The sequence below is a fragment of the Hippoglossus stenolepis genome, chromosome 3 (assembly GCF_022539355.2).
Source record: "Hippoglossus stenolepis isolate QCI-W04-F060 chromosome 3, HSTE1.2, whole genome shotgun sequence".
Classification (NCBI taxonomy): Eukaryota; Metazoa; Chordata; class Actinopteri; order Pleuronectiformes; family Pleuronectidae; genus Hippoglossus; species Hippoglossus stenolepis.
The window spans coordinates 18,655,448-18,670,202 of NC_061485.1; the positions used below are offsets into that span (position 1 = coordinate 18,655,448).

Sequence of the window (14,755 nt, forward strand, 5' to 3'; positions counted from 1 at the left end):
ATCTACGCAGCAGCAGCTCATATTACTGTTGTTCACATAACAAATGACTATAAGTTTATATTTTACTTGTTTTCACGTGGTTTCATTACTTTTTTTGGTCCAGAACTCTCTCATTCAGGACCTGGAGAACTGCCAGAAACAGCTTGAAGAATTTCACCACACCAGGGTCAGTAACAACTCAGCAAATCATCAAACCACTGTTGCTATCATCACCTCGTGATCAATTTATAAGCCCTATAATAATAGTCACTTGTTTTCAGTCAGCTTAGACTATTTTTTACCTTTAAAACTTTAAAAGTATTTTACAAATAATACTTCTATTAAAGTTACATTTTGAAAACCAGACATTTGCTGTTTATATGGATTTTTACTCTGACTTGTAATGGAGTGGTACTATAGTAAAGTTATTGCTACTTTTTCTTGATTAAACAAACTGAGCACATGCCCCATAATCCCATCTGTCCCCCAGGAACGGCTGATCGGAGAGATTGAGAAGTTGAGAAATGAGATCGACCATTTGAAACGTCGCAGTGGGGTTTTTGGAGATGGAACTCACCCCCGGTACACACAGACGAACACCTCCTCCACACATGTTCCCTCATACTCTCCCTCTAACATGCTGCTTCATTATGATGAATGGGATTGTAATCTCCTTTATGTTTATCATCTCAGGTCTCATCTGGGTAGCGCCAGTGACCTTCGCTACTCTGTGGTGGAGGGCCAGGACGGCCACTACAGCACGACTGTGATCAGGCGCTCACAGAAGGGCAGAATGTCAGCGATGCGAGACGACCCAAACAAGGTGCTAATAAAGTCTTGAGCAGAACACAACAGCCCTGCAGTACCTAACACTAAGTAGAATGGCCAACTTACAGATCATATTTCTGTTATTCGTTTAACCACATTTACTCCTTACCAGTGCCGCATCCAAGTTCATGTCTGCTTTGCTAATGCGTGTCAGTGCCCGGCCAGTGTTTGAGGATCTTCATACCTAACTTACCATTCTTTACTAACCTCCATGTCTTTCTGTCTCTCTCTCACCTGCCGCCATGGACATGCTGTCTGATGTAAGTTTCCTGTTCATCCATTTCTTATCTTAGCTGACCACATACCTCCACAACTGTCACATTGTATTTTTACACGTGTGCATGTAGACTACCTCTACAGATTTGTTTGTAATAAAGCTCATGTCTGTCTCTTCAGGTGTGCGCTGTGTTTGAACAGGACTACCCGTCACTGCGCGGCAGCGTCAGCCACCTCCTCGGCAGTGACATCGAGGCAGAGTCGGACCTGGACGACGATGTTAGCTCTACCCTGCTTTCCCCCAGCGGCCAATCAGACGCTCAGACTCTCGCTCTCATGCTGCAGGAGCAGCTTGATGCTATCAATGAAGAGATAAGGTGACAGATCACAGGCATATTAGATTATAGCACATGACAGTTCCATGATCCCTGAGGGGGGGGAGCTGGGTCAGTGCAGCAGCAAGAAACAGGATACAGATAAGAGGGGAACAACATATTAAAGATGATGCAAGAAATAATTACAAGAATAGGAACATCTTGGAGATACTGCAGCAAAATAAAGATGCTGCTGCTAGTTCAAGCGATGCATGGAGCCCTCTGGCCCTCTGGCCAGACAGGATGCACCAGAACAGATAGTGACCTTAGATATAGAGCTGATAACATGCAGATAACACTCTTCGTGTCTCGTACTGGAAGAGGATGCTAATTATTACAGAGATAAATAAAAAGTCCCTGTTGGATAAAACCGTTGAATCCTTCAAAGAAAATAATAGGCAGATTATTAAGCTAATATATTATTTCAACTCTACTGCATAGGTATGACAACATAAGAATGTGTGTACGTGCATGTTTGTACGTGTCTGTGCAGGATGATCCAGGTGGAGAGAGAGTCCGCAGACCTGCGCTCTGATGAGATCGAGTCCCGCGTGAACAGCGGCAGCATGGACGGACTAAACGTGACGCTTCGACCGCGGGCCCTGCCCACCTCTGCCACCGCCCAGTCCCTGGCATCCTCCTCGTCACCGCCCAACAGTGGCCACTCAACGCCGAAACACCACGGACGCAACCCCAGCCACCATCTAGGCATCATGACTCTGGTCAGAGAGCACAGGCCTTCTATCTGATAAACACACTCTAACTGCAATTACTTGATGGTGTTGATGAACAAAAATTGTCACTTTGATAGCATGTGTGTTGTTTTCTTCAATAGCCAAGCGACTTGAGGAAACATCGCAGAAAAGTGGCAGTAAGTTTTCAAAGTCAAATTGTACAGTTTTATCGTGGTTGTTTTTTGTCTGACTGCGGCTTTTGTAACCCAGTTGCTTTTGTGATTCTTCCAGTCTCCAGTTGAAGTGGACAAAGCTACCATCAAGTGTGAGACGTCGCCTCCCTCTTCGCCCCGGAGTTTGCGGCTGGAAACCAATTTTGCCCAATTTACAGGCAGTCTGGAGGATGGTCGAGGGTAAAAAAAATATACATCCACACAGACAGATACGTTTAGCTGAGCCACAGGAAACAGCAGTCGCCATGGTTGAGTTACACTGTCTGATTTACCTGAGTAAACATAAAACATCCCCAAAACAATGAGGATTGTCCTGAGTGATGGCTGATTAATCGATATACAGCATGGCTACAAAACAACTCAAATTAACTACATTAACTAGACTGACACTCGGTAGAGCACATACTCCACTAAGGCCCAACAGTCCCCCAATGAAACTACATTTAAATTGACTGGATTTAATCACTGGATACAAATTTTATTTGGATCTACATAAATATCCCCTATCCGCATACCCAAAACATGTCCGATTTTTTTCATCAAGATAAAAGATAAAACGCCCTCTCTCAATGTTAGAAAAAGTGGGGGGAAATTCTGTATTTTTGTGTAATCCTGCCAACCAACAAACGAACGCAGAAATAAAAACATAACCCTCTTCAGAGGTAATTTAAGTAAATAAAAATTTTCCAACGACCATGACGATATCACCAATAATCAAAAGATCTTTAATTTATAAAATATTTGAGCAAATGTGATGATAGACAATCAGGTAGATTAAGAAATATATTGTCCACTTCAATTCAACTCTGAAACCTTGTTTGCTCAACACACACAAAGTCAATTACTTTTTAATCAACAGTTGACAATAATGTGTCCGACTGTAGGTTTTAGTCTAACATTATTTGTTCCTGCTTGCTCGTTTCATTTGTTTGCAGCAAGCAGAAGAAAGGCATCAAGTCGTCGATCGGCCGATTGTTTGGGAAGAAGGAGAAGGGTCGACTGGACCAGACCATGGGCAGGGACGGACAGCCCCTACCAGCCTTAACAGGTCCACTGCTGACCTCATATCATACTACACTGTGTAGACTGCGTGGGATTTATAGAGATATAAATTAACACTGTCTTGCTGTATTTCAGACTTTGAGATGGGCATCGGCGACACTATGACTCTGGGAAAACTTGGCACTCAGGCTGAGAGGGACCGCAGGATGAAGAAAAAGTAAAACCTGTTTTTTCCTCTCTATTTCTATTCTGTTTATTACTATTTTAGTTACAGTATTAACTGAGCCATCTCTGGTGTTTGTCTTTTCCCTCGGCCTTTGTTTGCGATTTCTTCTTTAGGCACGAGCTTCTTGAAGATGCCAGGAAAAGAGGTCTGCCGTTTGCCCAGTGGGACGGCCCTACTGTCGTCTCCTGGCTTGAGGTATTCCACTTATCTGATTTCATCTCTACCAGCCATAAATGTCTTTACGTTAATATTACGGTGATATTAAATACCAGACTGACCATAGGAGCAGTAATCTGCTCTCCCCTCCTCTTCTATGTGGCCTTTTATGGTGACAATGGCGTTGACGTTGATTGTGTTGATGACTCTCACCAGCTGTGGGTGGGTATGCCGGCCTGGTATGTGGCGGCCTGTCGTGCCAACGTGAAGAGCGGAGCCATCATGTCAGCTCTGTCCGACACAGAGATTCAGAGGGAGATTGGCATCAGCAACCCTCTGCACCGACTCAAACTCCGCTTGGCCATTCAGGAGATGGTCTCCCTCACCAGCCCCTCTGCACCGCTCACCTCCAGAACGGTAAAACAAAAAACCTCCAACCAAAATACAACACTGTGGACTCACACACTGCGCTTTTTTCATCCACATAGATGCACATACACCAATAGCGAATAAATAAATGAACACAATGATCCCCTACACAAAACTCAACACTTAAAACCTCTTCCACGATTTGGCTCAACCTTCACTCTGCACCCTGGAGTAACCCATCACTGCTTTTTTTCCCCTTTTTTTGTTCGTCATCTCAAAACACAGTAGAGGCTGGTCTCTGCCTTTTACTGTGTTGACTTGTCCTTCTCTGCTGCCATAAATTGCATGGGGTTCTGTGGGAAAATAACACACATATGGTGCCAGATATAGCTACAAGCTACCTGCCCGAAATACACTCCCTCCCCTGGCATCACTCAACACAATGTTTGTCTTTGTGTGTGTGCGCGTGGGGGTTGGTGTGTGTGTGTGTTCGTGTGTGTTTTTGTCCTCTGAGCAGTCCTCCGGAAATGTGTGGGTGACTCATGAAGAGATGGAGAACCTGGCTTCCTCCACTAAAGCGGTCAGTACCATCTGGGTGCTCCCCTTCCCTTTACCCCCACCACCACCACCACCACCACCACCACCAAACACTCTCTCGCACTTGCCCCCACTATATCACATGCACATGCATTTTGTTTATCGCGCTGGTATTTGTGTGATGGGTGTATGAATGTTACTGGTGCAACCTATGGTCATGCGACCTGTGCTGACATGAAAAATCCAACTAAACATGATGATACAATTAACTGATATAGTTTGATGTTAACTGCAGAGTGAAAGGGCTTTGTGTGTGTGTGTGTGTGTGTGGTCCATGTAGTACTGATGTTGTGGGGACCTATATCTGTTAACATAGTCACATGGGGACTTGTCTTAATTATGGGGAAAAAGCAAATCCCCATAACGTACACCATTCAATTTTGTGAATTGGGGAAGACATGTTTTAAGGTTTAGTTTAAGTTTAAGTTCAGGTTAAAGGGATAGTTTACCCAAAAATACAAATTCACTCATCTACTCAGCACTATGCCAATGGATGGGTGGGTGAAGTGTTTAAGTCCATAAAACACTGCAGCTATTGCGAGTTCTCCCTGATGTCGTCAGATGCTCCTTGGGCGAGAGCATAGAGGCGAGAGCTCGTGCAGTGTGTGCGCTTGAACACGACTCCAGGCTGAGGATATCAGAGGACATTTAGTCAAACATTTCTGGGCTTACGGACACTTGGATGACACCACAGGAGCAGTGTGGAGGCACGTTTACGTTTGAAGAAGTGGTCGCCATTTACTTCAATTGTATTGGATTTGGCTGCAAAGCTGTTTACCCCTGAAACTCCTAAAGTGTTTTGTGGACTCAAACACTTCACCCACCCCTCCACCGGCATAGTGGTGAGTAGATAATGAGTGGATTTGCATTTTCAGTTTCCAGGAAATCAATGTAAGTCAATGTAATGTCCTCTGGTTTGCATTTGTGTACATGTGTGTGTGTGATCTATTATATTATGTTAAATTAATACTATATGTGTATTTTGTTAGCATCTGTCTCTAACCTTGCATATTGTCTCTACCATGCTGCCACTCAGGACAATGAGGAGGGCAGCTGGGCACAGGTGGGGGCATAACATCTGCTAACAACTGTATTTGCAGCCACACTCTTCACTAACACACTTATTTCAAGGGAATCTTTATCATCTTCAGTATTGTACTCAGATGTAACATTACATGAAATGTGGTGTTTGTCCAAATGTGACGTTGTTGTTGTTGTTGTTGTTGTTGTCCTGCTGTTGAGTTATTCAGGTGTCACTTTCAGTACCTTGAGCACTGAAAAAAACTAAATCCCACTAAATTCATTCTATTGAGGCTGCCCTCAGAAAACTCAGACACCAATTTTTCATAACCTTGATGCTTTAAAATAAAATCATCTGTTTGGCAAGGTACCAGTAAGAGTGAGTAGAAGAAAAAAAATTAAGTGAAATTACCCTTTAACCCAAATAAATGATGAATATTTTCTTTCTATTAACCTTTCACTTAAGCCATTTGCAAATGTTCAAAGCCTTGATGAGCTGTAGCTGTTAACATGCAAATAAAATAATAATTGCTTTGTATTTAATACTGCGCCGCGTACTACCTGATTAGACTTCAGTCCGCATTTAGAACAGCCTTCAAAATGTGACTATGTATAGGCATGTATGTTTTAAATCCGGGTAAGACCTTGCACATATTTTTAAATTTAGATTCACAATATGACAGAAATGTGATTGGTTTTACCACATAAGCAGCTTTTTTGCTCAAATGCAGGTTTATGCCTCCACACCGGCGAAATCCAGTTGCCGGCGGCATCATGTTTTTGGGTTGTCTTTCAGTTCCATTCCTATGAACCGATATCTCAAGAATGCCTTGAGGGTATTTCTTCATATTTGGTACAAAAGTTCACTTGGGCTCAAAGATGAACTGATTCCATTTTGGTGCTTGGAGGTCAAAGGGACCTCACATCCCTGTGAATGTGATATATTAGGACTCCCCGTAAGGGAATTTCAGTACATCTGGTAAAATCACCTGGACTCACCGATTAACTGATTAGATTTCAGTGGTCAAAGGTCAACGTCACGGTGGCCTTAAAAAAATGTGACATCTCAAGACTGTTTGAGGGAATTTCTTCAACTTTTGATCAGTTTTCACTTGGACTACGATTTTCAGATGAAGTGATCACTTTTTTGTGATCTCTGGTCAAAGCTCACAGTGACCTTATATGAATCTGGGGGGAAAAAGTATGTAGAAATATGTACACAGAAACTGCACTGGTTGGCGGAAGCATACAACTGCAATGCGGTTATTCAGGTTTTCACATTAATCAGTGTCACATCCATGAAGACATATACTGTATATATTTCTGAAACATAGAGCAGTCCCTTTTGTTTCTGTTGCAAAATCAGTAGCATTATCTTCATGTCTCCATGTAGACTCTGGCATATGGAGACATGAACCATGAGTGGATCGGGAACGAGTGGCTGCCCAGCCTCGGTCTGCCTCAGTACCGCTCCTACTTCATGGAGTGTCTGGTGGACGCACGCATGCTGGACCACCTGACCAAGAAGGACCTGAGGAGCCACCTCAAGATGGTGGACAGCTTTCATAGGTCTGTAACCGTGACGATGAGTTTAGCTTCTGTTTGATCAGCTTCTGCTTTCATGTGCTAACTGGATACATTAGCAATGGAGATGAGGGGACTAATGATGCACATGTGCTTATCCCTTTCTGTGTGTGTGTGTGTGTGTGTGTGTGTGTGTGTGTGTGTGTGTGTGTGTGTGTGTGTGTGTGTGTGTGTGTGTGTGTGTGTGTTGTACCAGGGCTAGTCTGCAGTATGGGATTATGTGCTTGAAGAGACTCAATTATGACAGGAAAGACCTGGAGCGCCGGAGAGAGGACAGCCAACACGACATGAAAGGTACACTTTACTCACACCCTGAAACACACATACAGTGACCTAAACAAAGCAAAACAGGAAGCACACGGATTTAAATACCCTGAACATGAGTTCACACACATCCAAAGTCTCGTCAGGCCAGAGCACCACCTAGTGGTTTTGCCTGATATTGTTAATTTGGCACGCGCACTGAAACAGCTGCACCGTGCACTGTCATAAAACCAACTGAGGCAGGCCTTCAACCTTATGATCCAAAGCGCTGCATACCAAGAGTAGTCTGCACACACAGACACACACACACACACACTTAGATCTAACCAGTCCTCTCGCCCTTTTGACCTTGAGTTCTGCACATGAACTTGAGTCAGCTGTCGTGTCAAATCAGACTCCTGCCCTGTTTACACACGCATACACACACATACACACACACACCGCCTGTTCCAACTTGGAAAGCTGGTTGACAGCTGTGCTTTAAATGAACAAAGGGAGTGTGCCAGTGAGTTGACACTATGTTAGCAGGCACATTACCTCTTTATCCCTCTCTCTCTCTCTCTCTCTCTCTGTCTCTCTCTCTCGCTCTCTCCCTTTCCACTTCTCTTTTCTCTAAATCTATTTGTTTCTATTTGTTTTTAATGACAATTGCTGTCACTGCACATAACGTTGTACCATAAATCTGAGCCCCTCCCTCTTTACGTTTAGATGTGTTGGTGTGGACCAATGAGCAGGTGATCCACTGGGTCCAGTCCATTGGTCTGAGGGAGTACAGTGGCAGCCTGTTGGAGAGCGGCATTCACGGGTCGCTCATCTCTCTGGACGAGACCTTCGACTACAGCAGCCTAGCGCTCATCCTGCAGATCCCTATGCAGAACACACAGGTGGTTATTGAGGAAAGATTTCAAGTGTTGTGTGAGCAGTTCTTAAGGATAGTTTGGTCCATTTTGTGGGCAGACTCAATGATTTATGAAATCTCAACATCTGTATAGGATATTGTTCACAACATCTACATTTCTAGCAATAACATTATATTTTATATAATGATACTTTACTTTTGTTGGCACTGTGGTTTGTGTTCAGCCAGCATTTTGCTTCTCCACCTGACAACATGCTGCCAACATTTAGTACGGCTTCAGATTTGGTTGTTCTAATATAAAAAGTTTTTCTCACTCAGAATTCACTTAAAACAGTTCCCTGATCACAGGCGTCAGTACAGATGACTTGCCCAGTTTCACATTCATAGGTGCCTGTTTTTGGCAGTTCAACTGCAAACATGATGGTTTCTAATAAGTAGAGGAACCACTTTTTAATTCCTCAGGTATTTCAAAAGCTTCCGTTGACATTATGGCCTCAGCTCGTGTTTGTTTTTCTGGATCCTGGTTGGTGAGCGCTCACATCGTCTCTGTGTCTGCTCTGTTTTTCAGGCACGGCAGGTTTTGGACAGAGAGTTCAACAACGTATTAGCTTTGGGAACTGACCGTCATCTAGAGGAGGTGACCTTTCAAGCTGCTGCTTTGATCCAATACGATATTGTTGAAAAAGGGCCAAATGTCTGACCTGGTTTTTCTCCCTGTCCCTGTAGAGTGGGGACGACAAGTCTTTTCGACGCTCTCCGTCATGGCGCAAGAGGTTTCGGGCACGTGAGGGAGGGGCGGGGCTGGGGATGATGGCAGGGTCCATGGAAACACTGCCTGCTGGCTTCCGTATGCCCTCCATGTCCATGCCGCCCTCTGTGAATTTGATGTCCAGGAAACAGCTGCAGCCTGAAGGTTAGTTTCAGTACTAACGAAAGGATTCTACCTCGTATATTTTGTGTGTGTGTGTGTGTGTGTGTGTGTGTGTGTGTGTGTATCTTTGCTTGCCATTCTCTCTGCTTGTCCTGACTGACTAACTGCATGCTGTGTCCTCTCTGTCCTTTTGTGCCCACGCCCCTCTGTGCCATATCTTCTCAAGCTCCTCCCCCGGCGCCCCCGAGACTCGACCCTTCGGCCGTGCGGACCTACTCATGCTAACTACTCTCTGCTTACTAACAGGAGCGCTAATGCTACCAGGTAAGCTAATGAAACACTACCTGACACTGCTGTACTTCCAGCTTGGTGTGCTTTTAACCAGCATTTGCCATCTGTGTGGCCTGTGGAAGGAATATGGCTTGACCTTTACTGTACTAATACGTGTAAACGGCTGATTTACACAAAGATTTAAGTAAAATGTGATTTTAGCAATCGTTCAGAAAAATGTTGCTCAACCACAGGCAGTTTATAAAGATTGACGACATTGTCTCACTTTCCTCTCTCTGTCCCACTTCTCCTCCTCCAGTGCATTCTCATTACCTATATGGACACATGCTTGCGGCCTTTTGAGAGTGATATGCCAAATCTGGAGAGGAAGTCCCTGGGTGCCACTGCCCAGCCTCACCTCCCACCTTTCACCTCTCACCTCTCCTTCGGACACGTGCAATACAGAGGCCAACTCTGATCTTTGAACTCTCGAGAGTGCTCATTGGCTGCGCTCGCTGCTGTAAACGAGACTCGTCCCAGTCTCTCCCAGTTTACCCCAGTGCTCCCAGTAGCCTTGTTGTTGTGGTGTTGTGCTCCTGCTCCCCCTGGTCTCAGCTGTGGGTTCTCGTGCTGGTTCTATTAGTCTCAACATGGCCAAGTTCAAACCAACTTTGCTGTGTCATCACATCCGAGTTAACACACTAGTTGATTAGTGTAAAAAGAGAAAAAGATTTAAAGCGACGGTGAGCAGCTGTTGATTTGGACTTGGGAATGATGAATACTTGTATAAATGGAAGATCCCACTGCACATTGCCCCTCTACCGGTTATGCAAGGTATTACTCATTTATCGTCTCTGTACATAAAATGGATGAATTATGTTTTTTATAGAAATATTATATATATATATAAATATATATATATATATTGGAAATATATATGGAAAATAATATAATATTGCTGTATGAAACCCAATGCCCTGTATTCGATAGTGACTGTTCTCTCTCTCTTTCTCTTTCTCTTTCTCTCTGTGTCGGACCTTTGTGCGTCTTTTGCTGTATGCTGTAAGTGTGTGAATCATTAGTGAGAGGGACTCACAAAAGACGGGGTGTGTTTCTACAAGGACTCTTCACAGGTTCATGGGTCCAAATTCAGACTTCACTCTTTGCTTCTTCCTCTCCAGTTCTTTTCTTTTTACTCCTCTTCTTCTGTTGACACCATGTAGCTGTTAGCTCCCCTCTCTCCACCTCTCTCGCCTTCTGTATGACACTATGTAGCCTAGAATAGAGAGAATCCTTTAATATGAAGGTGTGTGTGTGTGTGTCTGTGTGTGTGTGTGTGTGTGTGTGTGTGTGTCTGCGTGCGGCTGTGTGTGTGTGTGTGTGTGTGTGTGTGTCTGAATGAGTCTCTCTGCTCGAGACTTGCAGAAAGGTCGTACGTGTGATGGGCCGACCCCAGCCATTTGACCATGACTATTTTCTGTGAATGGGTAGTGTGAACACTGTAGCTCCTCTCTGTCGATTCCTTAACTCTTCTCTCAAATCAAACTGTAAACTGCTGCTCAACATCAGCCAATGATATCCACATAATACTGCTCAACGTGACGGACTCGTTCTGATCCCGTCCCGTCGCCTCCCGTTCAGTTGCCATAGAGACGTGACAGTGAGCAGTTTTGACTCTTGGCTGACCAACTCCTCATCCAATGAGAACACAGCATATGGAACCAGTGAAGTGCTGGATGGGTGTACAATCTTTTTCTTTTTTTAACAGTTTTTCCAAGGTGTCTAAAAGGTGTAATGTGCTATGTGGCAGCTATGAGTACTGTGTCTTTATTCCAGGTGTGAAACAATGCTGACAAATCAAGATTTTATTATTTGGCTATTCAAAAAAAGTGTACTGTATTTATGACACTATATAGACATAAGTAAAGCTGTTTTTTTTTACATAAATTGTCTTTGTTGTGTTCTTTTTAAAGACGTCAAATCAGTCAACAACAGACAAATGTATTGAAAATGGTCTTTATTGCAAGAATTGGACAGAAAATATCACTTTTTGGAACATCTACAAATACACAACAATCTTAGTTATAAAAGTCAAAAATAAGTTAGCAAAAAATAGAAAATAAAATGGCAAAACCACTCTGTAGAAAAAGGGAACGTATTTACATCACTAGCATTCAGTTTAAATTAAGCAGATCTTGGTCAAAACTGCCATGGTACATATTGGCCCCACAAATAAAACTCATGTTGTTCTAAGCATAAAAACACACACAAAAAGAATGAAAGATCTGGGAAAGGTTTCGAAAATATGAAAAACTTAAATTAAGTGAGGATGAAAATAATTTTCTTATTCCTCTTGAGCTCTATCAGACAGGAGACCTGTCAGAGATCCACGCTAGTTACTCGGTGTTGTTCATGCAGCAAAATGGTTGAATCTCTAGTTATAAAAGGCTCCTGTGGGTCTGACAGGCAGGTCTAGACCACAGAATAAGGCAGGGAATAATGGCAATAAGGCCTCGTTGTGAACAGGATTCAGTTTGGCTGGCACAACCATAGATCCGCACAGTTGCAATCCTAATATATTACAATTTTTTTTTAATTTAGCACAGGATAAAACGGAACAGCTGAAAAATATATTGAATTGGACTTTGAAATTAGTTTTAATCCTCTATATCAATTTTTATTTTATTTTGTGGATCTCTGTGCATTTATGGGTCCAATGAGTGGAAGGTCTATTTGGGAATGTCCACAGGAAAGGCCACGGCTGCATCCGCTGCAGAGATGCTTTCCACGATGGAGGTCAGCGCACGCATGTTCCCCTGCTCTGGAGAGTCGGAAGCACTCAGGAGATCTGCAGAGAGACACAGTCACACAGTCAGTATCAGAGTGACGGCACACTTATCTGCCCATGGTGTCATAATGAGTGTGTGTGTGTGTGTGTGTGTGTGTGTGTGTGTGTGTGTGAACTGTACTCACCCTCGCTGCTGTAGCTCTGTGTGCACTGCTCTGGAGTGCTGCTCCACTCCGGGCTACTGCAGCAGGTGCTGCCTGAACTGGGCTCGCTTGACGACGACACCTGTTGCCATGGAGATGCACACAGAAGTTGCTGTCAGTCACTGTGTTATGACACGGCACACCCTGCCCCACATAGACACACACATACACACAACTACACACACACACACACACAACACCACGACTACAAATGCATGTGACTCCTCAGAGACAAACTCGGATTACCTCAGTAAGAGAAATTACACCTTCCAATTAAAAAAACACAGATGGAAATAATAAAAAAGATCTTGGAAGATCATGAACATTTGACAGCGAGAGTTGTAACTGGATTTTGGGTTTTGGCACCAGTCTCATCAGCTTATAACCATGAGAAAAAACATGTTTTCTGAAACATTACTGGGCTGAAAATCGGATCATGACTTAAAACACCACTGAAAATTGGGTAAAACATAAAAATATAGATCCGTCAATGCATCTCCACAACTGAATTTTCTAAACTTTTCCCCAACGATCACTTCCAAAGCCAGTGTTAGAGCGGACTAGTTCAACAAAGTCAAGAACATTTTTGTTTTCATTATTTTTTCCAATAATTAATTATCGAGTGTTTCTCTGTCTCTACTCCACATTTGTTTTTTGTCCCAGCATCACCTTTCCTGCCACTTTCTGTTTGTCTTTTGGCTCTGTTCTCAGTGTTTAATATGTGACCTTCTCCTCATCCCTCCTCATCCCTCCTCATCCGTCCTACTCACTCTGGCCTGAGCCGTGCTGGGTCGGTAGTGCAGTCCCTGCTGTCCTGTCTCAGTGTCCTGCTGGTTGAGGGAAGACACCAGGGCCTGCAGCCTTTCGATATACTGGATGGCGCTCCGCAAGATCTCCACCTTGGGCAGCCTCTGGTTGGGGTTCATCAGGGTGCTCCTCTTCAGAGCGTCAAAGGCCTCGTTCACCTTCTTCAGGCGCCTCTTCTCCCTCATCGTGGCCGCTCTCCGACGGTCCATGGTCACTGTCTTTCTTTTGCAAAGCTTACAGGCCCAAGGGAGGCACTGGCCTGGGCAGTGGGCCTCGGAGTGAGGTGACATGCTGGACGGAGAGGCTTTGTCCTCTGTTCCTGTGACCCCAACTCCAACACCCCCAGACAGACTCGCGCACAAACCCATCATGGAGTTCCTGTCCTGGTAGCCGGCTTGGTCGTACCCCCCGGGCAAGCGAGAGGGGAAATAGCTGTCCCCTCCTTCATAGAAGCGCTGGTCAGGGAAAAAATAAGGGTTGGTCTCGAAAAGCTCCATACTGGACGGCACTGTGGTCTGGATTTGAGGGAACGAAGATCCCTGCTTCCCCTGGAACCTCTCTTCTGTGATATGGTCTTCGGTTCTGTGAGCTGGAGCGTGTGTCGGGAGTGTACGTATGTGTGTGTGCCTGTCCTCGCCCCCTTGCCTTTAGTTTGTGATGAGTGGAAGACGTTTGGAGAACAACTGGTGTGGAGCAACTGTAGGCTGGCATTTAAACCCCTCTGCCTGCTGTAGGATCACAGGGTTAAATTTAGCACGAGCCCCCAGAAACCTGACCCGACGTTTAGCTGTTGCTGCACATCTACACTTCACATCTTTGTTGGGCCCTGCTCTCTGGGGCTTTAGGGCCCGTTTGTGTTTATGTGTGCGCGTGTGTGTGTTTCTTAAGAGGCCAGGATATGATCAAGTTCCCGTGGAAATGGGAGAGATAATCTCGGATCAAATATGCCCGTCTTAATGAGCTAATCCTAGACTAACGTCTCCCTCCGTGACACCATACATGTCCCCTGGCATCGGTGGGTAGGTCGGGGGGTCCGGAGACAGCTGTCACTTCTACTGGGAGCCAATGATATGCAATGACGAGAAGCTGTTCGAATCCTAGTTGTTGATGAGAAGGAAATGAGGCCCGAGATTGTTGTTTACTCAAAACTGGGTCACAGATAAACACTTGATCTCCGTTGTGAAGGGTCAGAATCATGAATGAGGTTGATGTAAAATATGTAAAAGCTCCGATGCCAGACAGTAAAAGGGTCCGGCCGTTGTGGGCGAGTCTCGTTTTTATGTAACCACATTCATATCTGCTGACACTCCCTCTAAGATGATTGCACAGTGATACAAGTGACCTCAGCATCACTGGATTCTGAACCAGACAGGCCTGTGCAGGAACGAACAGAGAACTGTTCAGTCAGTCAAACGCCAACTTGACACCGGCTCCC

General features: G+C 44.5%; 2 protein-coding genes across 5 annotated transcripts in view; one reads left to right on the forward strand and one right to left on the reverse strand.

Annotated features, from left to right (window-relative positions):
- The window catches only part of ppfia4 (PTPRF interacting protein alpha 4), a 57,375-nt gene extending 45,857 nt beyond the window's left edge, over nucleotides 1–11,518 (forward strand). For 2 of the 4 annotated variants that reach the window (XM_035151898.2, XM_035151901.2), the window contains 21 exons: nucleotides 104–166; nucleotides 470–561; nucleotides 673–802; nucleotides 1,225–1,400; nucleotides 1,891–2,119; nucleotides 2,233–2,268; nucleotides 2,363–2,484; nucleotides 3,240–3,352; nucleotides 3,442–3,523; nucleotides 3,646–3,727; nucleotides 3,905–4,105; nucleotides 4,575–4,637; nucleotides 5,691–5,717; nucleotides 7,068–7,243; nucleotides 7,455–7,552; nucleotides 8,231–8,406; nucleotides 8,950–9,018; nucleotides 9,108–9,294; nucleotides 9,479–9,576; nucleotides 9,842–10,356; nucleotides 10,590–11,518. In XM_035151898.2, the coding sequence (XP_035007789.1) occupies nucleotides 104–166; nucleotides 470–561; nucleotides 673–802; nucleotides 1,225–1,400; nucleotides 1,891–2,119; nucleotides 2,233–2,268; nucleotides 2,363–2,484; nucleotides 3,240–3,352; nucleotides 3,442–3,523; nucleotides 3,646–3,727; nucleotides 3,905–4,105; nucleotides 4,575–4,637; nucleotides 5,691–5,717; nucleotides 7,068–7,243; nucleotides 7,455–7,552; nucleotides 8,231–8,406; nucleotides 8,950–9,018; nucleotides 9,108–9,294; nucleotides 9,479–9,537 (2,181 nt within the window). In that variant the 3' untranslated portion in view covers nucleotides 9,538–9,576; nucleotides 9,842–10,356; nucleotides 10,590–11,518. The remainder of the gene's footprint in view (nucleotides 1–103; nucleotides 167–469; nucleotides 562–672; nucleotides 803–1,224; nucleotides 1,401–1,890; nucleotides 2,120–2,232; nucleotides 2,269–2,362; nucleotides 2,485–3,239; nucleotides 3,353–3,441; nucleotides 3,524–3,645; nucleotides 3,728–3,904; nucleotides 4,106–4,574; nucleotides 4,638–5,690; nucleotides 5,718–7,067; nucleotides 7,244–7,454; nucleotides 7,553–8,230; nucleotides 8,407–8,949; nucleotides 9,019–9,107; nucleotides 9,295–9,478; nucleotides 9,577–9,841; nucleotides 10,357–10,589) is intronic. The other 2 variants (XM_035151899.2, XM_035151900.2) reach the window with 2 other exon arrangements.
- Nucleotides 11,519–11,524: 6 nt separating this feature from the next.
- myog (myogenin) lies at nucleotides 11,525–14,023 on the reverse strand. Its single transcript, XM_035151903.1, has 3 exons — nucleotides 13,284–14,023; nucleotides 12,496–12,595; nucleotides 11,525–12,370 (listed from the first exon to the last, which is right to left on the reverse strand). Exons 1-3 carry the CDS (start codon nucleotides 13,815–13,817, stop codon nucleotides 12,252–12,254), a joined length of 753 nt encoding a protein of 250 aa, XP_035007794.1. The 5' UTR covers nucleotides 13,818–14,023; the 3' UTR covers nucleotides 11,525–12,251.
- Nucleotides 14,024–14,755: the final 732 nt, after the last annotated feature.

What these genes read in the sequence shown, in the direction of transcription:
- myog (XM_035151903.1), bottom strand. Translation starts at nt 13,817, where the DNA reads ATGGAGCTTTTCGAGACCAACCCTTATTTTTTCCCTGACCAGCGCTTC. An exon ending in CCAGCACGGCTCAGGCCAGA is followed by an intron (nt 12,596 to 13,283) that starts GTGAGTAGGACG and finishes CCATGGCAACAG; the next exon opens with GTGTCGTCGTCAAGCGAGCC. An exon ending in ACAGAGCTACAGCAGCGAGG is followed by an intron (nt 12,371 to 12,495) that starts GTGAGTACAGTT and finishes GTCTCTCTGCAG; the next exon opens with ATCTCCTGAGTGCTTCCGAC.